At 43.5% G+C, this 16,772-nt stretch overlaps 1 protein-coding gene across 1 annotated transcript in view; it reads right to left on the bottom strand.

The window, feature by feature from the left end:
* Nucleotides 1-532: 532 nt before the first annotated feature.
* The window catches only part of KLHL6 (kelch like family member 6), a 66,965-nt gene continuing 50,725 nt past the window's right edge, over nt 533-16,772 (bottom strand). Inside the window, exons 4-7 of the mRNA XM_088458195.1 lie at nt 13,168-13,405; nt 11,306-11,508; nt 5,780-5,993; nt 533-2,708 (exon numbers count right to left, since the gene is read on the bottom strand). Coding sequence (XP_088314321.1) covers nt 2,407-2,708; nt 5,780-5,993; nt 11,306-11,508; nt 13,168-13,405 — 957 coding nt within the window. The 3' untranslated portion in view covers nt 533-2,406. The remainder of the gene's footprint in view (nt 2,709-5,779; nt 5,994-11,305; nt 11,509-13,167; nt 13,406-16,772) is intronic.

Below are 16,772 nucleotides of genomic sequence, written 5' to 3'. Positions count from 1 at the left end.
TTTGTCAAGCATGAGCATAGTTTCGCAGCTGTGTTTCGTGTGAAATCGCATTAGCGATCGCTGCTGAATTAGGCTCTACTGTATGTTCAGAATCCCTGTATATATATACTTGGATGTAATGGCATATAAGGTAAGCAGGTATGGAGTTTATAAGGGTGATGAGATAATTACACCGACATCAGTACGAAATCCCTGCACATTAATTCTGAATGTTTTTTTTTTTCTTTTTGTAACAAAGCAGCATAGGAACAGTGCAACTTACCTCTGTGGTTAAAACCATAAGCTTTTCAGTTAGCTTGGAATTTATTTGTATTGCTTTATTTTGTGTGTGTGTCTGTCTAGCACTTTCATACTAGGGCCAAGAGGTGCAAGTGAGCTTATCATTGGGGAAGTATTTCCTGGACTTTAAGCCTAGACTACTGATTTCATGCTGACGCCACAGTCAATAATATATTTAGTTACGTTAAAATAATTTGCTGACCTTATGTTAAGGACTTAATAAAAGTTATATTTTAAATTTACTGTGGGTCCCTATACGTCATATCTTTACTTGTTATCAGTCCATGAGTGCCCCATAATAGGAATACTTTGTCTTTTTGCTTCGTTAGTGGTTACCTTATTCCTGGGTGCACCTCCCCCTGAATTAGTCATTACCATGATTTGAATACTGGTGAAGGATGATCTATAATTAAGGGTCTGTGCAGCTTTTCTTCTTGTTTTTTGATCTAATGGGACATGCCAGAAAAAAATTGAGATTTGGGTGATGGTGGATAAGAAGAGGTAGCTGGGCGATTTCGGTACATAAATAAAGAGTGACGGACGCAAGGTGAAGGCAGCGTATGTGTGGAAAGAGTGGGAGAGAGAGAGAGAGAGAGAGAGAGAGAGAGAGAGAGAGAGATGGTTGGACACAGTGAGAAAATTGGAAAAGAGAAAAATGAGGGGAGAGATGGAGACAGGGTAAAGACAGAGTGAAAGAGATAAGGGAAAGAAAGGAGGAGAGAGAGAGAGAGAGAGAGAGAGAGAGAGAGAGAGAGAGAGAGAGAAAGAGAACAACGCAAGGAGGGGGTGAGATAGACATGGAATAAGATAGGATAACAGAAAGACACAGGGGTGAAGAGGGGGAGACATAAGGAAGGGGGGATGACATAAGAAAAGCCCAGTAACGTCTGCCTACAGCCAGGGTTGGTCTGGCCCACAGGGGTACAGGGGAATTCCCCGGTGGGCCCCACTGTCTGTGGGCCCACCTCCCCTCCTCTAGGTATCAGATTTTAGACCTAAAATTATAGGTTGTTACTTTATAAGACAGTAAGTTACCTGGTAGAGAAGAACCACTGATCAACATGGGGGCTTGGTTCCCACCTATAGAAACTGCACCAAGATTTGCCTAATGGTTAGCCAAGCCTCTGTGGTGGCTGGCCACACCCCCTCTGGTGGAGGGGTCAGCCCCTGTGGTGGCTGACCACACTCCTTTAGCATGGGCCCTTACCACTGATTCCCCCGGTGGGCTCCTCTTTGCCCAGTCCGACACTGCCTACAGCTACCTATGCAGATCCCATTTTTTAAGCACTTTCCGTTCCCACGAGCTCGCAAACGCTAGTTCTAATTTCTTATAATTATGTACCTTTGTTTTCTAGTAAGCTTTACCTCATTGCGTTGAAGGGGTGTGGTATGAAATGTTGACATTCATTATGTCGACCACATAACATCGACATGGTCCGATGTCAACATGTTCACAATGTCGGCATTTGACATGTTGACAATGTCAACAAAGACATCTTGTCGACCTGTTGAATAAGTAGACATTATGAATGTCGGCAGTCAGAATGTCAACACTTCTATATTAGCCTAACACTAACTGCAGCCTATCCCTAATGTCGTGTGTCGATATTCTGACTGTCGACTTTTCTAATGTAGACATTCTGAACAAGTTGGCATTATGGTGTCGACGTGCTGACTACATCCCGTGTTGAAGCATTGACCATTTGCAAAAGAAATGCCTGAAAGTGAAACAGGGGTATAAAAGAGGAACAGAAAATAATACAGCTTTAAAAAACAAAAACAGTGAAACATCAACAGAAAATGTGTAAGTAAAAAAACATCGGTAGTACAAACAAAAGTTGTATGCTTTAATTGTAGCCCAAAGGGGCTAAATAGATAACAAGGCCAAGTATCACCTTGATGTACTGTATAACCCATAGCCGGCAATAAAATATTTGCCATATTTAGTCCATTGTAAAAGCCACATTTGTTGCTATGGGTTACAGCTATCTGCGACAGGTTAATAAATAAGACTTCACAATCTGAAATCTACAAATACAATGTTACTCAAGCTGTCTCCCCAAACATTATTTTGCTGATGAATGCATTAAATTAAGGAATGATTGAGATACTCAATAGCAATGGTAGTTAGACAGAGACAGCCCCTGCGACTATCCTGCGGATGTGGGTGTATGATTTTCTTATTGTCACGCTGCTGTGATGGGAAACGTTTCGAGGGAGGACACATTCTTCAGTCAGTTTTTCTGTCTCAATGTTCCAGCACATAACAGTAGCAATGACCTCATTCCTCTCGTCTCGCCCACCCGTGATGAATATTTTATTACAACAGGCCGCGATTCCACAACTCGCTCTCTCGTGGCTGAACTTTGTCACTAGGCACCAAGAGTCGTACAAAGGACTGTATGAGTACATTGCTTTCATTGCCCCACCTACAGATAAGCACATAATATATTAACATAATAATCTGGTAGCTCATATCCTGTGTATTCATTTTTCACATATTAAAGTTAATTTGTAATTCGATTATATATACATATATATATATATCTATATATATATATATATACACAGTCAGGTCCATAAATATTGGGACATTGACAGAATTTTCATATTTTGGCCTCTATACACCACCACAATGGCTTTGAAATGAAACAAACAAGATGTGATTTAACTGCAGACTTTCAGATTTAATTTGAGGGTAATTACATCCAAATCAGGTGAACGGTGTAGGAATTACAACGGTTTCTATATGTGCCTCCCACTTTTTAAGGGGCCAAAAGAAATGGGACTATCAACTCAGAAGCTATTCCCTCATTATTTCATTATCAATTAAGCAGGTAAAAGGTCTGGAGTTGATTCTAGGTGTGACATTTGCATTTGGAATCAGTTGATGTCGACTCTCAATTGCCTCCATTCCTGAACGGGTTAAGCTTAGAAATCCCTGGCCAAAAAATATATTAATGCCACCCTCTGTGAGTAAAGCTGGCCACACATCTAAAGATTATCTGTCCAACCAGCCAACTAGTTGATTGGTTGGAATGAAAATCTGGTAAGGAATGGAAGTAACTGATGATCAGCAATTTGCTCCTAAATGCCAGAAAACTGATGAAAATGGTCGTCAGACAAGTTTGTTAAATGTTTGATCTAAACAATTTGTTCAAACAACAGTTTTTGCCCATTTTCCGGCGTTTGGGAGCAAATTGCTGATTGTCATTTGCTTTCATTCCTTACCAGATTTTCATTCCAACCAATCAACTAGTTGGCTGGTTGGATGTAAGTTGGTCTAGTGTGTGGCCAGCTTTAGGAGTGAAGCTGCCAGCTAATAAGGACCTTCTGCTGTTTGCTAATGGTTGGTACTGTAGGTCTCTATTCATTAAACCACTTGATGTCTCATATCTCTCAGGTAAGTGTTTTTTATGAAACTGTGGGATAGCAGTGAAAGGCATTAAGCAAGTGTCCTTCTGTTCAAGTGTCTAAGTATTTTCCATTGAATTAAGACTAAAAAGGACTCTGTCCCGACTTTAACTATCTTGAAACTGTGGATGGACTGTTTAAACTATTGGAATATGGGGAGGTACTTTTGACTATTGATGCGATCACTTTACTTTTTTGTTCGGGTACCGGTCATACTACTACACAGTACACACGTCCAGTCAGCAGATCGCGTATGTGCAAGTGGCCATTACCAGGGAGGGATCTTATGGATCCATCTCCCAGTAACTTTTACGGTTAGCAGCAGTGGCAGATTTTGCCTAGGGGCTGCGAGGTTGCAGCCCCCCCAGTAAAATCCACCACCTCAGTGTAGTTAGTGCAGTCCGTGACTGTACTGGCTACACTGTGTGACTGGAGGTGGCTTCCTGATTACATACACAACGAACAGTCTTAGGGGGAGGCGTCTCCTCCCCCTGTGACTGCCAGTACGAGCTGCTATTGGCTACACTGTGTGACTGGAGGTGGCTTCCTGATTACATATACAATGAGCAGTCTTAGGGGGAGGCGTCTCCTCCCCCTGGGACTGCCAGTACGAGCTGCTATTAGCAGAGAGCGGCTTCCAGTAGGAAGCCAATACTCTGCCTTTCCGCCAGCTGTAACCGGTCCTAGGGGCTGCAGACGATGCAACCCTTTGGATGCCAGTGGCATGTGCATGCGTGACTCTCCGCCGCTAGTTCACATGCGCTGGTCCCGGAACCTGACAGATCGATTGCGCAGGCGCTGGGATCAGACCAGGAGGAGCAGGTGACCGGGGTGAGGAATTGCACCGTCCCTCCCGTTTTCAGCGGCGGCAGCCCTCCTCATCTAAGAGGGTAGCAGCCGCCGCTGGTTAGCAGCCTATAGGCTACAATGTCCAACGCCTTAGCTCCGCAATGTGAAGCTTGGTGAATCTCAGAAATAGTAGCCCCCATATAAACTTTTGGGGGATGCTATAGCGATCAAAAATGGGGAAACCGCAACAGAAATCTCTGATAACGGCTGCGGTCCATCCCTAGATACATTCTGGGATACTTTAAATTTGCAGATATCCCTCAAAAATGGGTGTTTTCACTGAATGTCCCTCAAATTTCCTTTGACAAATAGGTCCCATTGTCTTTTTGATCGAGCTGTGAAATATTTTTTAGTAGAATATTTTTAGATATACAGTACTGGTATAGTAGTTATTTAGGCACAGAAACAGACAAATCTCAGGTGCACAACTCCAAATTATTAATAATATCTATAAATGCAATAAAATTTTGCAATCAATAAAGGTTTTTAGCATAATCATGGCCAAGGTTATGGGCCTACCCACCATATCCAGGTAACCTCTTTTGGGTAGGTCCCTAACATACTAGGGTTCAAATCCAGAGCGCAGGACCCCCCAAAACTGTCCCAGCCAAGCTGCCCCAGGGCACCGCCATAGTAAGAAAAGTGCAGTGTAAAGAGATAGTTAGGAGCAGCTGCAGCTGCATATAAAGAATGAAAATTTTCCTTTATAACACATTTTATCCCTTCACTGTGTGTTTAATATATATGTACTTCACTTTTTTATTTTCATTCTTTATATGCTTGGCTGGGCCAGTTTTGGGGGGTCCTGCGCTCTGGATTTGTATATGCGCGAGGAGCATTCTGGAGAGTTCTGACAAATGCTGTGGCCACCACGTTCGCCCGACGTGAACCCAATCGAGAATTTATGGAACGTGGTGATGAGGTACATTCACAACCAAGGATGCACTTACAAATATCAGGGAGCTGTGGGAAACTATCCAGATGGCACGAGTCAACATCTCTCCAGAGGAATCAATGCCTCGTCGAGTTGCTGCACTTCGCAGGGCTAGAGGGGCTCATACACGATACTAGGCACCTATCCCATGACTTTAGACACTTCAGTGTAAATTACTTAGTATTCCTGATATACAGTATTTATTTGTTAGATATATTATAAAATTAACTTTTCCTGACAGTCCCAGAGGTACTTTGCGACCAATGTTTTATGTGTGCTTAATGATTGTCTCAAGGTACTTACCAACAACATAGATCTTATCATGGAAGGTTACAGCATTAATACATTTTGCTTCAACTGGCATTGGTGATTTAAAACTCCACTTGTTAGTTGATGGGTCATAACACTGAGTTCTATCTGTGGCCAGTTTTCCATTGGGTCCACCTGCAATAACATATACTTTGTTCTTGTGACTTGCTGCAGCAAATGAACTTACGCTGATTGCTAATGGCGCTACCTGTACCAACACAACAAAAGACACGACAATTATAATAAGTTACTGCAGTACTACACCAAGAAAATCAATGGTGCACTCAGATTTTCTATTATCATCATTATTAGAGGGCCAATTCACACTTAGGCCCATATTCAATTAGTTTTGCACCCGCGATACTTTTTTGCATGCCGTACTTTTCGCCGCCATCACGTATTTAGCCACAGAAACTTATCGTGCGCGCCCCCTCTTTTTGCCGTATTCAATTCCAAAAGACGCGAAAACGCAAATGGGTGAATGCAAACCAGGCGAACAGTGCTGACAGAATTGGGGAAATCAGCCTGACAACCCCTAAAAGATGCATTAACATTGTACATGCCCCCGAATAGCCCTAATAAAGCTATTTAGGGTACTTAGGGTGTGTAAATTTCTTCTAATTAGCGTCTTTGCACAAGTGGTGAAGAATAGCATTAAGCTTTTTTTTTTTGTGAAAATAAGTAGTCCTGACAAATTTGGGGTACTTGAAAATGGGTGCAAGCATGGTTTAAAGTCACTAAAGTAAAGTTTAAAAAAACTTAAACAACGCACCTGAAGCAAGCACCAGCAATTCAAAAAAACAACTCACCCATACTTGCAGACCCCCTAAAGTCTATTTCACTAGTTTTTAAGTTTGTACCCACTTTTTCTAAGTGCGTTTTTGCGGTGTAACTCAAATTTTTTTAGTTTATTTTATGCAGTTATCCTTTGGGGGGCTGTCCCAAGGGTGCTGAGTGGTTTCCCCGCCTTTACACCCCAAAATAGCGATTTTGCACTTTTTTTCTCCACCTATTCAGAGGCGAATCTTTCTTGCCTATTACACTGCATTGCGTTTTCGCATATGCGAAAAGCGGATGCAGTTGAATACGGCGATACTTTTCCGACAGGTGAAAAGTCGCAATCGGTGAAACATTTTCACGGATTCTGACTTTTCGCGGCTAATTGAATACGTTCAACGAGATATCGCATTGGCTGTGCTGCACAGCCGATGGACAGATATTTCTGCAGCATATCTGTCCATCGGCAGGTGCGTACGGGTGGTCACACAGAGCGGCAGCCACGGGGAGGGGGACGGGACACGTCCCCTGCCCGCTGGGACACGCCCCCTGGCCACTGGGAGCTGCAGCCAGACACAGATGATGGCCGTTCAGTGTGAATGAGCGACCATCATCTGCAGATATATCTGTACAGTGTGTACCCACCTTTAGTAAATTGTAATCGCTGGACATGGCCGGAATGTTTTACGATCAAAAAACCAAATTTACTAATCAGTATATTTGACTAACTATTAACATTCAATGGTGACAATTTCTGTTGTGTCACAGATCAGTCGATTTGCCCCGTTTACAATAGACTTTGCGGTCAAATTAAAACATGAATCAGTATGATCTGTGCAGACGTTAGTGTTAAAGTGACTGCAGCATCAGTAGACTCTGGGCACTTGAGTGTGCCCAGAGTCTACTGCGCATGCACAGGTCGCCGGGGTATTGGGGCGGCCACCATTTTCCTGGAGCTTTCCTCACCTATAGACCACAGGTTCTCAAACTCGGTCCTCAGGACCCCAAACAGTGCATGTTTTCCAGGTCACCTCATAGATTTACCAGTGAAATAATTAGCCCCACCTGTGGATCTTTTAAAATGTGTCAGCGAGTAATGAATACACCTGTGCACCTGTTGGGTGACCTGGAAAACGTGACCTGTGTGGGGTCCTGAGGACCGAGTTTGAGAACCACTGGTATAGACAATTCAGACTTAAAGGAAGAATCCATCAAGATGTGAATACACAGGTAATGTTTGTGTCAGTGACCCTACCAGTGAGACTAGCCTGGAAATCCCTTCCTTGGAACCAGGACACCCTGGTAAAAACCAGGATTTTTCACTAGACCTTGCACCCAGGTTGACCAGCACAAATAGCTAGCAGCATAGTGTGAATGCTTTAATGATACGTCTGATATAATATCTTGTCTCTCATTATAGAAAAAAATGCTAACTCCCATTTTCTGCAGGGCATTAATGCATTAATTGTGCTACGAATGGGTTATTTATTAATGGGAATTACATTGGAAGCTTGAACTATTACAGCCATGGGGGAACCCATCGTAACAGAGGATTAAGGGAGTTGGGGTAGCTATTTTATTTACCTGACATACTGTAAATCCATCCAATCAACAATTGTTGTTTAGTTTTCAGCAGCGTTATTCTAAAACCCATGAAATTAGTATTGCAAATTCAGACGGCTGAACATTTTGCATATAATAGTGCTACAAAATAAATCAGCACATTTGCTGGCACTGCCTGATGTAAATGTTAATGACTCGCTGACATCAGAGTGACACAGTTGATTATCAGAGTTTGTTTGCTGTAACCCAGCAATGATAGCTATGCGCAGGCCTTCAGGTGGCTGTAATTCTGTATGCTCAGACCACTCATGCATAAACAGCAAACAGAACCAATGATAATCTTAGGTCCTATAAAACCAATAAATCATATGATTGTACACTATTGCACACCTTATGCACTTACCCTGTTGCTTTCATATCTGCCAACAGGTCATATTTGCAGAGGATGCCTGATATCAAGCAGGGGGTGTTTTCCACCTGGCCTTATGTGGCGTGTTTTGGGGACGTGGCCTAGTTTTCCCCAATTTCCCTATCAGGAATGTTGCCGTGTTTGTCATTACTATGGGCCTGATTTAGAGTGCGGCACGAGTACATTTGCAGAATGTTAATTTTGCTACTCACCCACATTAGTTGAGGCCCCTTACATTTTGTACATGTCGGCTATGAATGATACATTTTGTGCCTACACAAGATGGTGGCAATGTATGCACCTTGCAGCTGGTATCTGCGCATTACACATCTATGGGCTATATTTAGGGTTGAATGTATCATAAGATGTGTCTTACTTAAAAACCAGACGTGAAAATGATGATATGAATCTACATCTAGATGCATGTTTGTCCTTTGTTCGTTAAGGCGTATGAGGCTGACAAAGCAAAAGTAACTATCTGACTCATTTCTAGAACGCCTAAGAAAAATCTAACATAGCAAAAACCCAGCACCCATAGGGATACAGCTGATAGATTTACTAGGGACTAATATTGGGCCTAATTCCAAGGTGGCCACTAATCCCGTTGGGGCAGCGTCTTTGTACGCAGCGGTACTTAGGATTCATGCTGATGCTGATTTAATTTTTACATAGATGCCCTCCGGCTGCGTCTCTAATTAGCCGCTTGGGTACAAAGATGCGCCATCGGTCGTACATCGGCTGTTGTGCTGACAGGTACTTTTTTCCATCTTCCCTCACTAGACTCTCATCAGTTGCCGCCTATGTACTTTAACCCTGCAATGCTACGGTAACAGGGTGCGTACACTGTCCGCACTGACAGCAGAGAAAGTATTCTATTGTTCCCTAACTGTGCCTTGTGACAGGGACTCTCATTTCCAGTCCAATACAATAAGTAAGGCTGGCAAAAGCAGATCTCTGTTCTTTTATGTACACAGATACTATTGTCTGTTCTTCAGCATTCTCTATCCGGGGATATCACAATCATAAGTTATATACACTGAGGGACGCCTCATGCTACTACAGTTTGTAAATTCAGAACTGTGATGTCCATGGTGTTACAGGATTTTTTTTGCTGATATATTACGCAGAAATTCATTTATTTATTTATTGATGACATTTGTGTTTATTTTCATCGTATTTTAGCCTTCCTAAAGCTACATTCAACCAAAACCATAAGATACCACATCATAATATCTAATGTATTATTATTAAAGAAACCTATTTATCTACTTATTAGGTGACAGTTGATTGGTATAAAGAAGGTATATACATATATTTTTTATTTTCTTATTTGTCTTATGAATTATTTTCACTTAGCACTTTGGATTTAATAACAATTGTGTTTATTTCCTCTACGTGGCTGCACGTTGTTTTCTACACACATTAGACGGACTGCAATGCATTAGCACTTTAATACTAACTGCTGCTGTGTTTTTTTGATTAACACAATATTTGTTTTTTCTACACATTAATTATATTTTTTTCATGTCTATATTGATTTGCCGTTTGTATGTACATAGCGAATATATTGTATTGCACCAGCACTTTCCATTGCCTTCTACTATATATTTTTCTCAGAGGATGTGCGAGTATACTCCACATTATAGTAGTGTATTCTTCCTCTTTTTCAAGGATTTTATAATTCTTTCTTCTATTTTCATTCCATATTTGTCATAGTTCCATTAAATATTTTATATTTTATATTTAAAATAATAAAAGTTCCATTTTAATAATATATGTGACCCAGTGTGCCTCAAACAATGGAGTTATTCTTTCTCTAAGTACAAGCTAGTTACTCCTAGGGAGCACCTTAGTCACCCACATCATATAATTTTGAACCTTTTCAAACAAATTACTTAATTTTTCATATATATTTCATTCCATTTCTCAATTTGAGAACACATTCCTTGCTTACCTGTACTGCGTTCCCCCTTTCCCGATATTCCTCTTTTCTTTATACATTTTTTAAACACAGCCTGCAAAGTGACAGTTAGGAGCTGATTGGTTGCTACTTTATCGCCATCCACTTTTTGTCTCTCTCCAAGGCTTAGGGCGTGATTCAGAGCCGGACGCTCTGAAAGACCGTTCGCTCTGAATCAGGGCATTTTTTTTTTTTGTGCGGCCTCCTGGCCACTCACATAGCTGTGGGTGACCACCCACAGCTATTGCGAGCGGCCAGGATGATGGTCGCGATGGTCAAGACCATTGCGACCATCGGGGCTTTCGACGAGACCCCTGTGTTAGGGTCTCGTGGCCGCAAGCCTCAGAGAGCTTCCGGCTCTAATAGAGCCGGAAGCTCTCCCACTGACATTACTGGTGATGTCAGTGGGGCCGCCCACAAACGGCAGGCGTTCGCTTGGGAACGCCTCTGTTTGTGAAGCCACCCCCCCGCCACGCCTACAAAACGGGGCGAGCTGTCGATCAACATTGACAGCCGCCCCTTTTGTAGTGAGTCCCGGAGTGAGAGAATTTCTCTCTCGCTCCGGGGCTTGCGCACACGCAGTGCGGCAGCTGCGCGTGCACAGAGCCCACCATCGACCCGCTTGCGAGCGGGTCTGAATCAGGCCCTTAGTACATAGACCCCTCTGTCACATGACTGTGATTATGTACAGGGGAAGAAGAACACAAATTCTTGTTATCTGTGCATGGGTGTATGGTTGTCTCTTTTTTACAATGTTAAATTCAAATATGAAAGGCATAAGAGGTATCAGATAACTGCAAATAATACATACATCTGTCCAGCAATTGTGGAAAGGGTCATAGGCTTCAACACTTTGAATCCTTTGGGTGCCATCGAAGCCGCCAATTGCATACACTCTTCCACACAGCGCTGCCATCTTGTGCCTCCATCTCCCCACATTTAAATATTCTATTTGTATCCATTTATTGATGGAGGAGTTGTATTTCCATACTTCATTTGGGGTTTCTTTACCACCTGAATAAAATAAAAAAAATATATATTTTGTGATTAAAGTCCTTGTTCCAGTCTAATGCTGGGTACACACTAAGCGATACAGCATCTGATCCGGCGGATCGGAGCGATATATGGGGCACATCGGCCAGGGTGTACCCTGAATGTCACTGACAATGCGCACTCCCGCGCATCGTCAGTGACAACGCCCATTGGACCTGGGCGACATCGCTAGCGAGGGCCATGCTGCCGAATGTAGCATGGCCCCCACCGTTGTCTCATTGCTGCCGGCATCAGCAAGTGTGTATGCACTTGCTGATGCCGGCACCCCGCCGGGTCCCGTCGCTAATGAGGCCGGTACACACTAGACATCATGCCTTTAGCATGACAGTTGTATTAAACCTCAAATGGGTATTATACTTAATGGGAGCAATCATTTCACCACACTCATCTCTGAAGACAACACTGTCAGCGATTAGGATCCAGACTTATTCTACACAGTAACAGTGACAGTACCGGAGGAGCACCATGTTCTGTAAGACTGCAGAATTATTCCATTGCATTCCTCTCTCCATTCAGTGATATTCCAAATTATATTGTACTGCCAATTATTCTAGAATAAGGGGTAAATTTACTAAAGGTCAATATTTATCGATTAAAAATCGATCTAAATCATTCGACATTAATGTTGTATTCAAGAGGCTAAATAACACATGTACTAACACAATTTTTTTATATACTGATTTTTAAGTATTAGTAAAAATGCGATTTAACTACTGACACAAAACATCTATGTTCATCGATTTTTAATTGATTAAAATTGACCTTTAGTAAATGCACCCCCTATTATGTGAGCAGCCTGCATATGAACTACTTTGGCTGTCATATTTTTCATTTTGATTAGGGACATTATTGTCATTATATGGGAAACATTTTGATGTTAAATATTTGATGAAATAAATGTTATTGGATGTCTAATTATGAAACACTGGTGGTTATTAAATGGCTCTGATTCTTGCTTAGGATGTGGGAGATCCCAGCCTCAAACCCTGGATTAGAGTTAGTGCCCAAGGCAGTATTTCATTTAAGATAATCAGAAACTAACCTGCTGGCCGCAGTGCATGTGAACTCTGACCATTAATTTTTCTTAACTAACAGAAATACATAAATACATAGATATAGATATATGTACAGTATGAGACAGTTTTGGGTGAAGGTTGCTGGTGGGTGATTGGTTTACCAGGGGTAAGTTGTGTACAATAGAATGTAAGTTCTCATGAGCAGGGCCCTCCTCCCTCAAGTGGTTTTCCTTCCTCTACTTATACCATCATCTACTCCCCACTGCCTACACCGGCACCCAAACCCTTGGGTCTCTTGTGCCCTGTTGCCTATTTGAGTATTATGGCCGCCGATGAGGCAAAGTTTATACTGTGTCCTGTAATGTTCTATTACTGTACTGCAAGTGACTTTGATCTTGCTTTGTTCTTCCTGTGTCTGACTATGTACATTGTAGGGTGCTGCGGACCCATTGCGGTGCCATATAAATAAAGGATAATAATAATAATATATCACTGAAATTTGAATGAAGGAAGCAGGGATCTAGAAGATGTATAATCTACAGTAAATAAACTCCATATTCAGATGGAACTCAGCAATTCAGCACTCATTTATCATTATACATGCCTGATATGTAGACCTCATTTCTAAAGGTTATGCATGCAAACTCAACCCATTTTTTATGTTCACTTTCACTTTCTTGTTCGCACACTGGCAACTTTGCTACTTCTAGGCGGCTTCTTCTTAAAGGATCGAGACAGGTGACCTCGGTAACAAACTTTTCCTCTTTGGTGCATCCTCCAATTATCATGAACACCTCAGAGTGAAATTCATGAGTGCGTGGCTTTGTCCTCTCCGAGATGATCTACAAGAAAAATAAATAACATGTACAAAGAACATTGTATAAATAACATTGTACGAATAACACTGTACAAATAACATTGAACAAATGATGAATGCAAACAGGGAAACTATTATATTTATTTACTTCCTCATAACAACCAGCCAGTGGTACAAATAATGCATATGTGTCCTCATACACTGTGACTTCAGTCACATCAAATTGCCTTTCTCAGCACGTCTGGTCTCGGGTGACTCAACCCCACTGAGCAGGGACGTGCGGTGAGGTTAATGGTTGAGAGGGCACTGGCTAGTATCAGAGCCAGATTTACACACACATATATGAACCTGCCCCACTTGCACAGATCTCCCCCCACACACAGACTCCCCATAGCACAGATCCCCCTCACACATATCTCCCACTAGCACAGAAGATCCCCCTCACACAAATCTCCCACTAGCACAGAAGATCCCCCTCACACATATCTCCCACTAGCACAGAAGATCCCCCCTAGCACAAAAGATTTCCCCACACACACAGATCTCCCGCTAGCAGCGGACCCTCCTCACCTTTTTATCCTTTGTGTGTTTCTTCTGTCTGCATATGCCAATTTCCTTCCCTCCTCAGTGCTGCTGCAGAGCTCTGATGTCTGAGTACTTCCTAGACTGGTCACTTGATCATCAGAGGTGTCCATCAGAGCTCAAGGCACACCCCCTCACAGTAAGGCATGTCTCGATTAGCTCTTTATGTTTTATTGGTTGCTTCGTGGCCCAGCCCCCAGCATCAGGCAGTGTCTGAACTACCAGAGGGGAGGCTAAGCTCTTACTGCCTCATCTCTCATCTCTCCCTGTATTTCCAGGGAGTGCTGCAATTTTAGTGAGTTTTGCCTATAAAACAATCAAAATAATACGAAGAAGATATTTATAAATTATAAATAAGTTATAAATATCTTCTTTGTATTATTCTAATTAGTTTTATAGTCAAAACTCTGAGGTCTGACAGGGAGTATGAAAGGGGTGGCTCTACCTCCCCTGCCTGCATGTCTCTGCCACTGACCATCTTTCTCATTCAAAATGTGTGTCTTATTCTTATAAATAAAATAACTGGGAGCAACAAAACTACATTGCTGCAGTGATCACACTGACCAAAAAACTTGTGGGTCCCATGGACCCTTCAATTTTAAAAATCACATATTATTGGAGATGAGGGCAGGCAGCAGTTGGGACAGTGCTGGGAGTAGGTAGCAGTTACATTAGAGGGGGTAAGGGCCAGCAGCAGTTGGGGTAGAGCTCTGAGTGTAGTCATGGAGAAATTGGGGTAGAGCTGTGGGTAGAAGGGAGTAAGGGCAGGTAGTGCCACGGGTAGGGAGTGGTAAATGAAGACCACAGTTGTGACAGTGCTGGAGGGCAAGGAGGGAGCTAGGGGCAGGCAGTGCTGGGAGCAGGGAGGGGGCAAGGGTAGATAATAGCTGGCACAGTACTGGGGGGGCAAGGAGGAGATTAGGGGCATGCATTACTGGGGATAGGGAGGGGGCAAAGGTAGATAGCAGCTGGGGCAGTACTGGGGGGGCAAGGGGTTTTAGCGGCATGCAGTACTGGGAGCAGGGAGAGGGTAAGGGTAGATAGCAGCTAGGGCAGTATTGGGGGCAACAAGGGGGTTAGGGGCAGGCAATATTGGGGGAATGGGGATAGTGCTAGGGGTAGGGAAGGGACTAATCGTAGATAGCAGTTGGGGCAGTGGTTAACTCCTTTCCCCTGGTGGGAGCCCCCACTGGGTAGTTGTTGTCCGCCTCCAGCTCCTTCCTGGACCGTGCAGTGTCCCCCTCCCTGGCCCCTTGTAAGCAGAGAACTGGCATGTAGGCATCAGGGATGGAGCGCATGCAGCTAGAGGAGTGCGGCACCACCACAGCAAGGGAGATCCACCAGTGCCGATGAAATCTGCAGAGTCAGGATGGAGAGCAGTATGCTGGCAGTCAGGGAGGGAAGGAGGTGGTCTCCGGTGGCAATTGGATAAGACGTTGCCAGCAGTGATTGGTTGCTGCAGACATAGCACACACACACAGTGCGTCCTGCAGGCCAGCTCTCTCAACCAGTCACTGCCAGCGCCTCTCCCGAACCAATTGCTGCCGGCAGTGAATGGTTGGGGAGACCAAGCCCAGTTCTAGCCCAATTTTTTTGGTAAGGGAATATATGATTTGGCGCCCTAAGCCTAATGTGCGCACCTGAAAATTTAAGGGGCTTGGTCTCATGGGAAAAACTGTACCCACAACCCATAGCCCATTTTTTTTACGCTGGATGCATGCCCAGCGCTCCGGGAGCTGCTGGCCATGCCCCCAGTTCCTCTCTCCAGTGAATAGATGCGGCACGCATGCGCACGCCATTTATTCACCACTTGCTCAAAGTAGCTACCATTCTCTTGTTTGTTTGTTTTTTATATACTGAGGATAGATGTGGCTACTATGCAGGTGTATGTCACACACACACACACAAACACAGCAGTCATCCATTGTCTCACATACACACACACAGTAGTCACCCATTCTCTCTTACACATTCAGCAGTCAGACTTTGTCACACAGACATATCTCTCTGAAAGGTTTGATACGAGATGTAGTTATTATGCCAGAGGACAGGATGCTGGCCATAGAAATCCTGAAGTCGGAATTCCGGCCCAGGACTAAAGATAGGCGTCGAAATCCCAACGCCAGTTTATATCCTGATGCCGGAATCTCAACATGTACCATCCCGAAAGAAGGTACACCGTGGCAACTTAGCTGTTAGGGGGGGGGTAAGGTTTAGGCACCACGAAGGGGGGTTAGGATTGGTCCTTGGGGGGGAAGTTAGGGTTAGGCATTACTGGGGGGGGGATTAGATTAGGCACCACTGGGAGGGTTAGGTTTAGGCACTAATGAGGAGGGTTAGGGTGCAGCGTGGGGAGGGTTAGGGTGCAAGAAGGGAGGGTTAGGTGGGGGAGGGCTAGGCGGGGAAGGGGGAGGGTTAGTATACTTACCCGACCCCTGTTGGGATACCGAGCATCAGGATGCCACTGTCGGCATTTTGACAGCAGGCATCCCGACTGCCGGTATTTCATACCCAGCCCATTTGATACATCTCCCCCTTAGTCTCTCTCACAATTCTGTCCAATATTAGTACAATGCACCCTTTTTGTTACCCAATATGCAACCAAAACACATATGCATTCTGTTACCATCCCCTGCTTCAACTACTTCGAACTCCTCCTAAATCTCATTCTACTTACTCATCTTTTCCTGCTTCAATCCATGCTAAATCAATTTATACTGCAACTAGACCTTTTGGGTGCAAACATATTGCATAGGATCTGCAACGTCATAAGGAAAGTTGATAGTGCACAGAGTGGTAGAGACAAGTGC

The sequence above is a fragment of the Taudactylus pleione genome, unplaced genomic scaffold (genome assembly GCF_031769625.1).
Source record: "Taudactylus pleione unplaced genomic scaffold, aTauple2 ptg000815l, whole genome shotgun sequence".
NCBI lineage: Eukaryota > Metazoa > Chordata > Amphibia > Anura > Myobatrachidae > Taudactylus > Taudactylus pleione.
The sequence above is the reverse complement of the archived record's forward strand: the minus strand, read 5'-3'. Positions and strand labels throughout refer to the sequence as shown.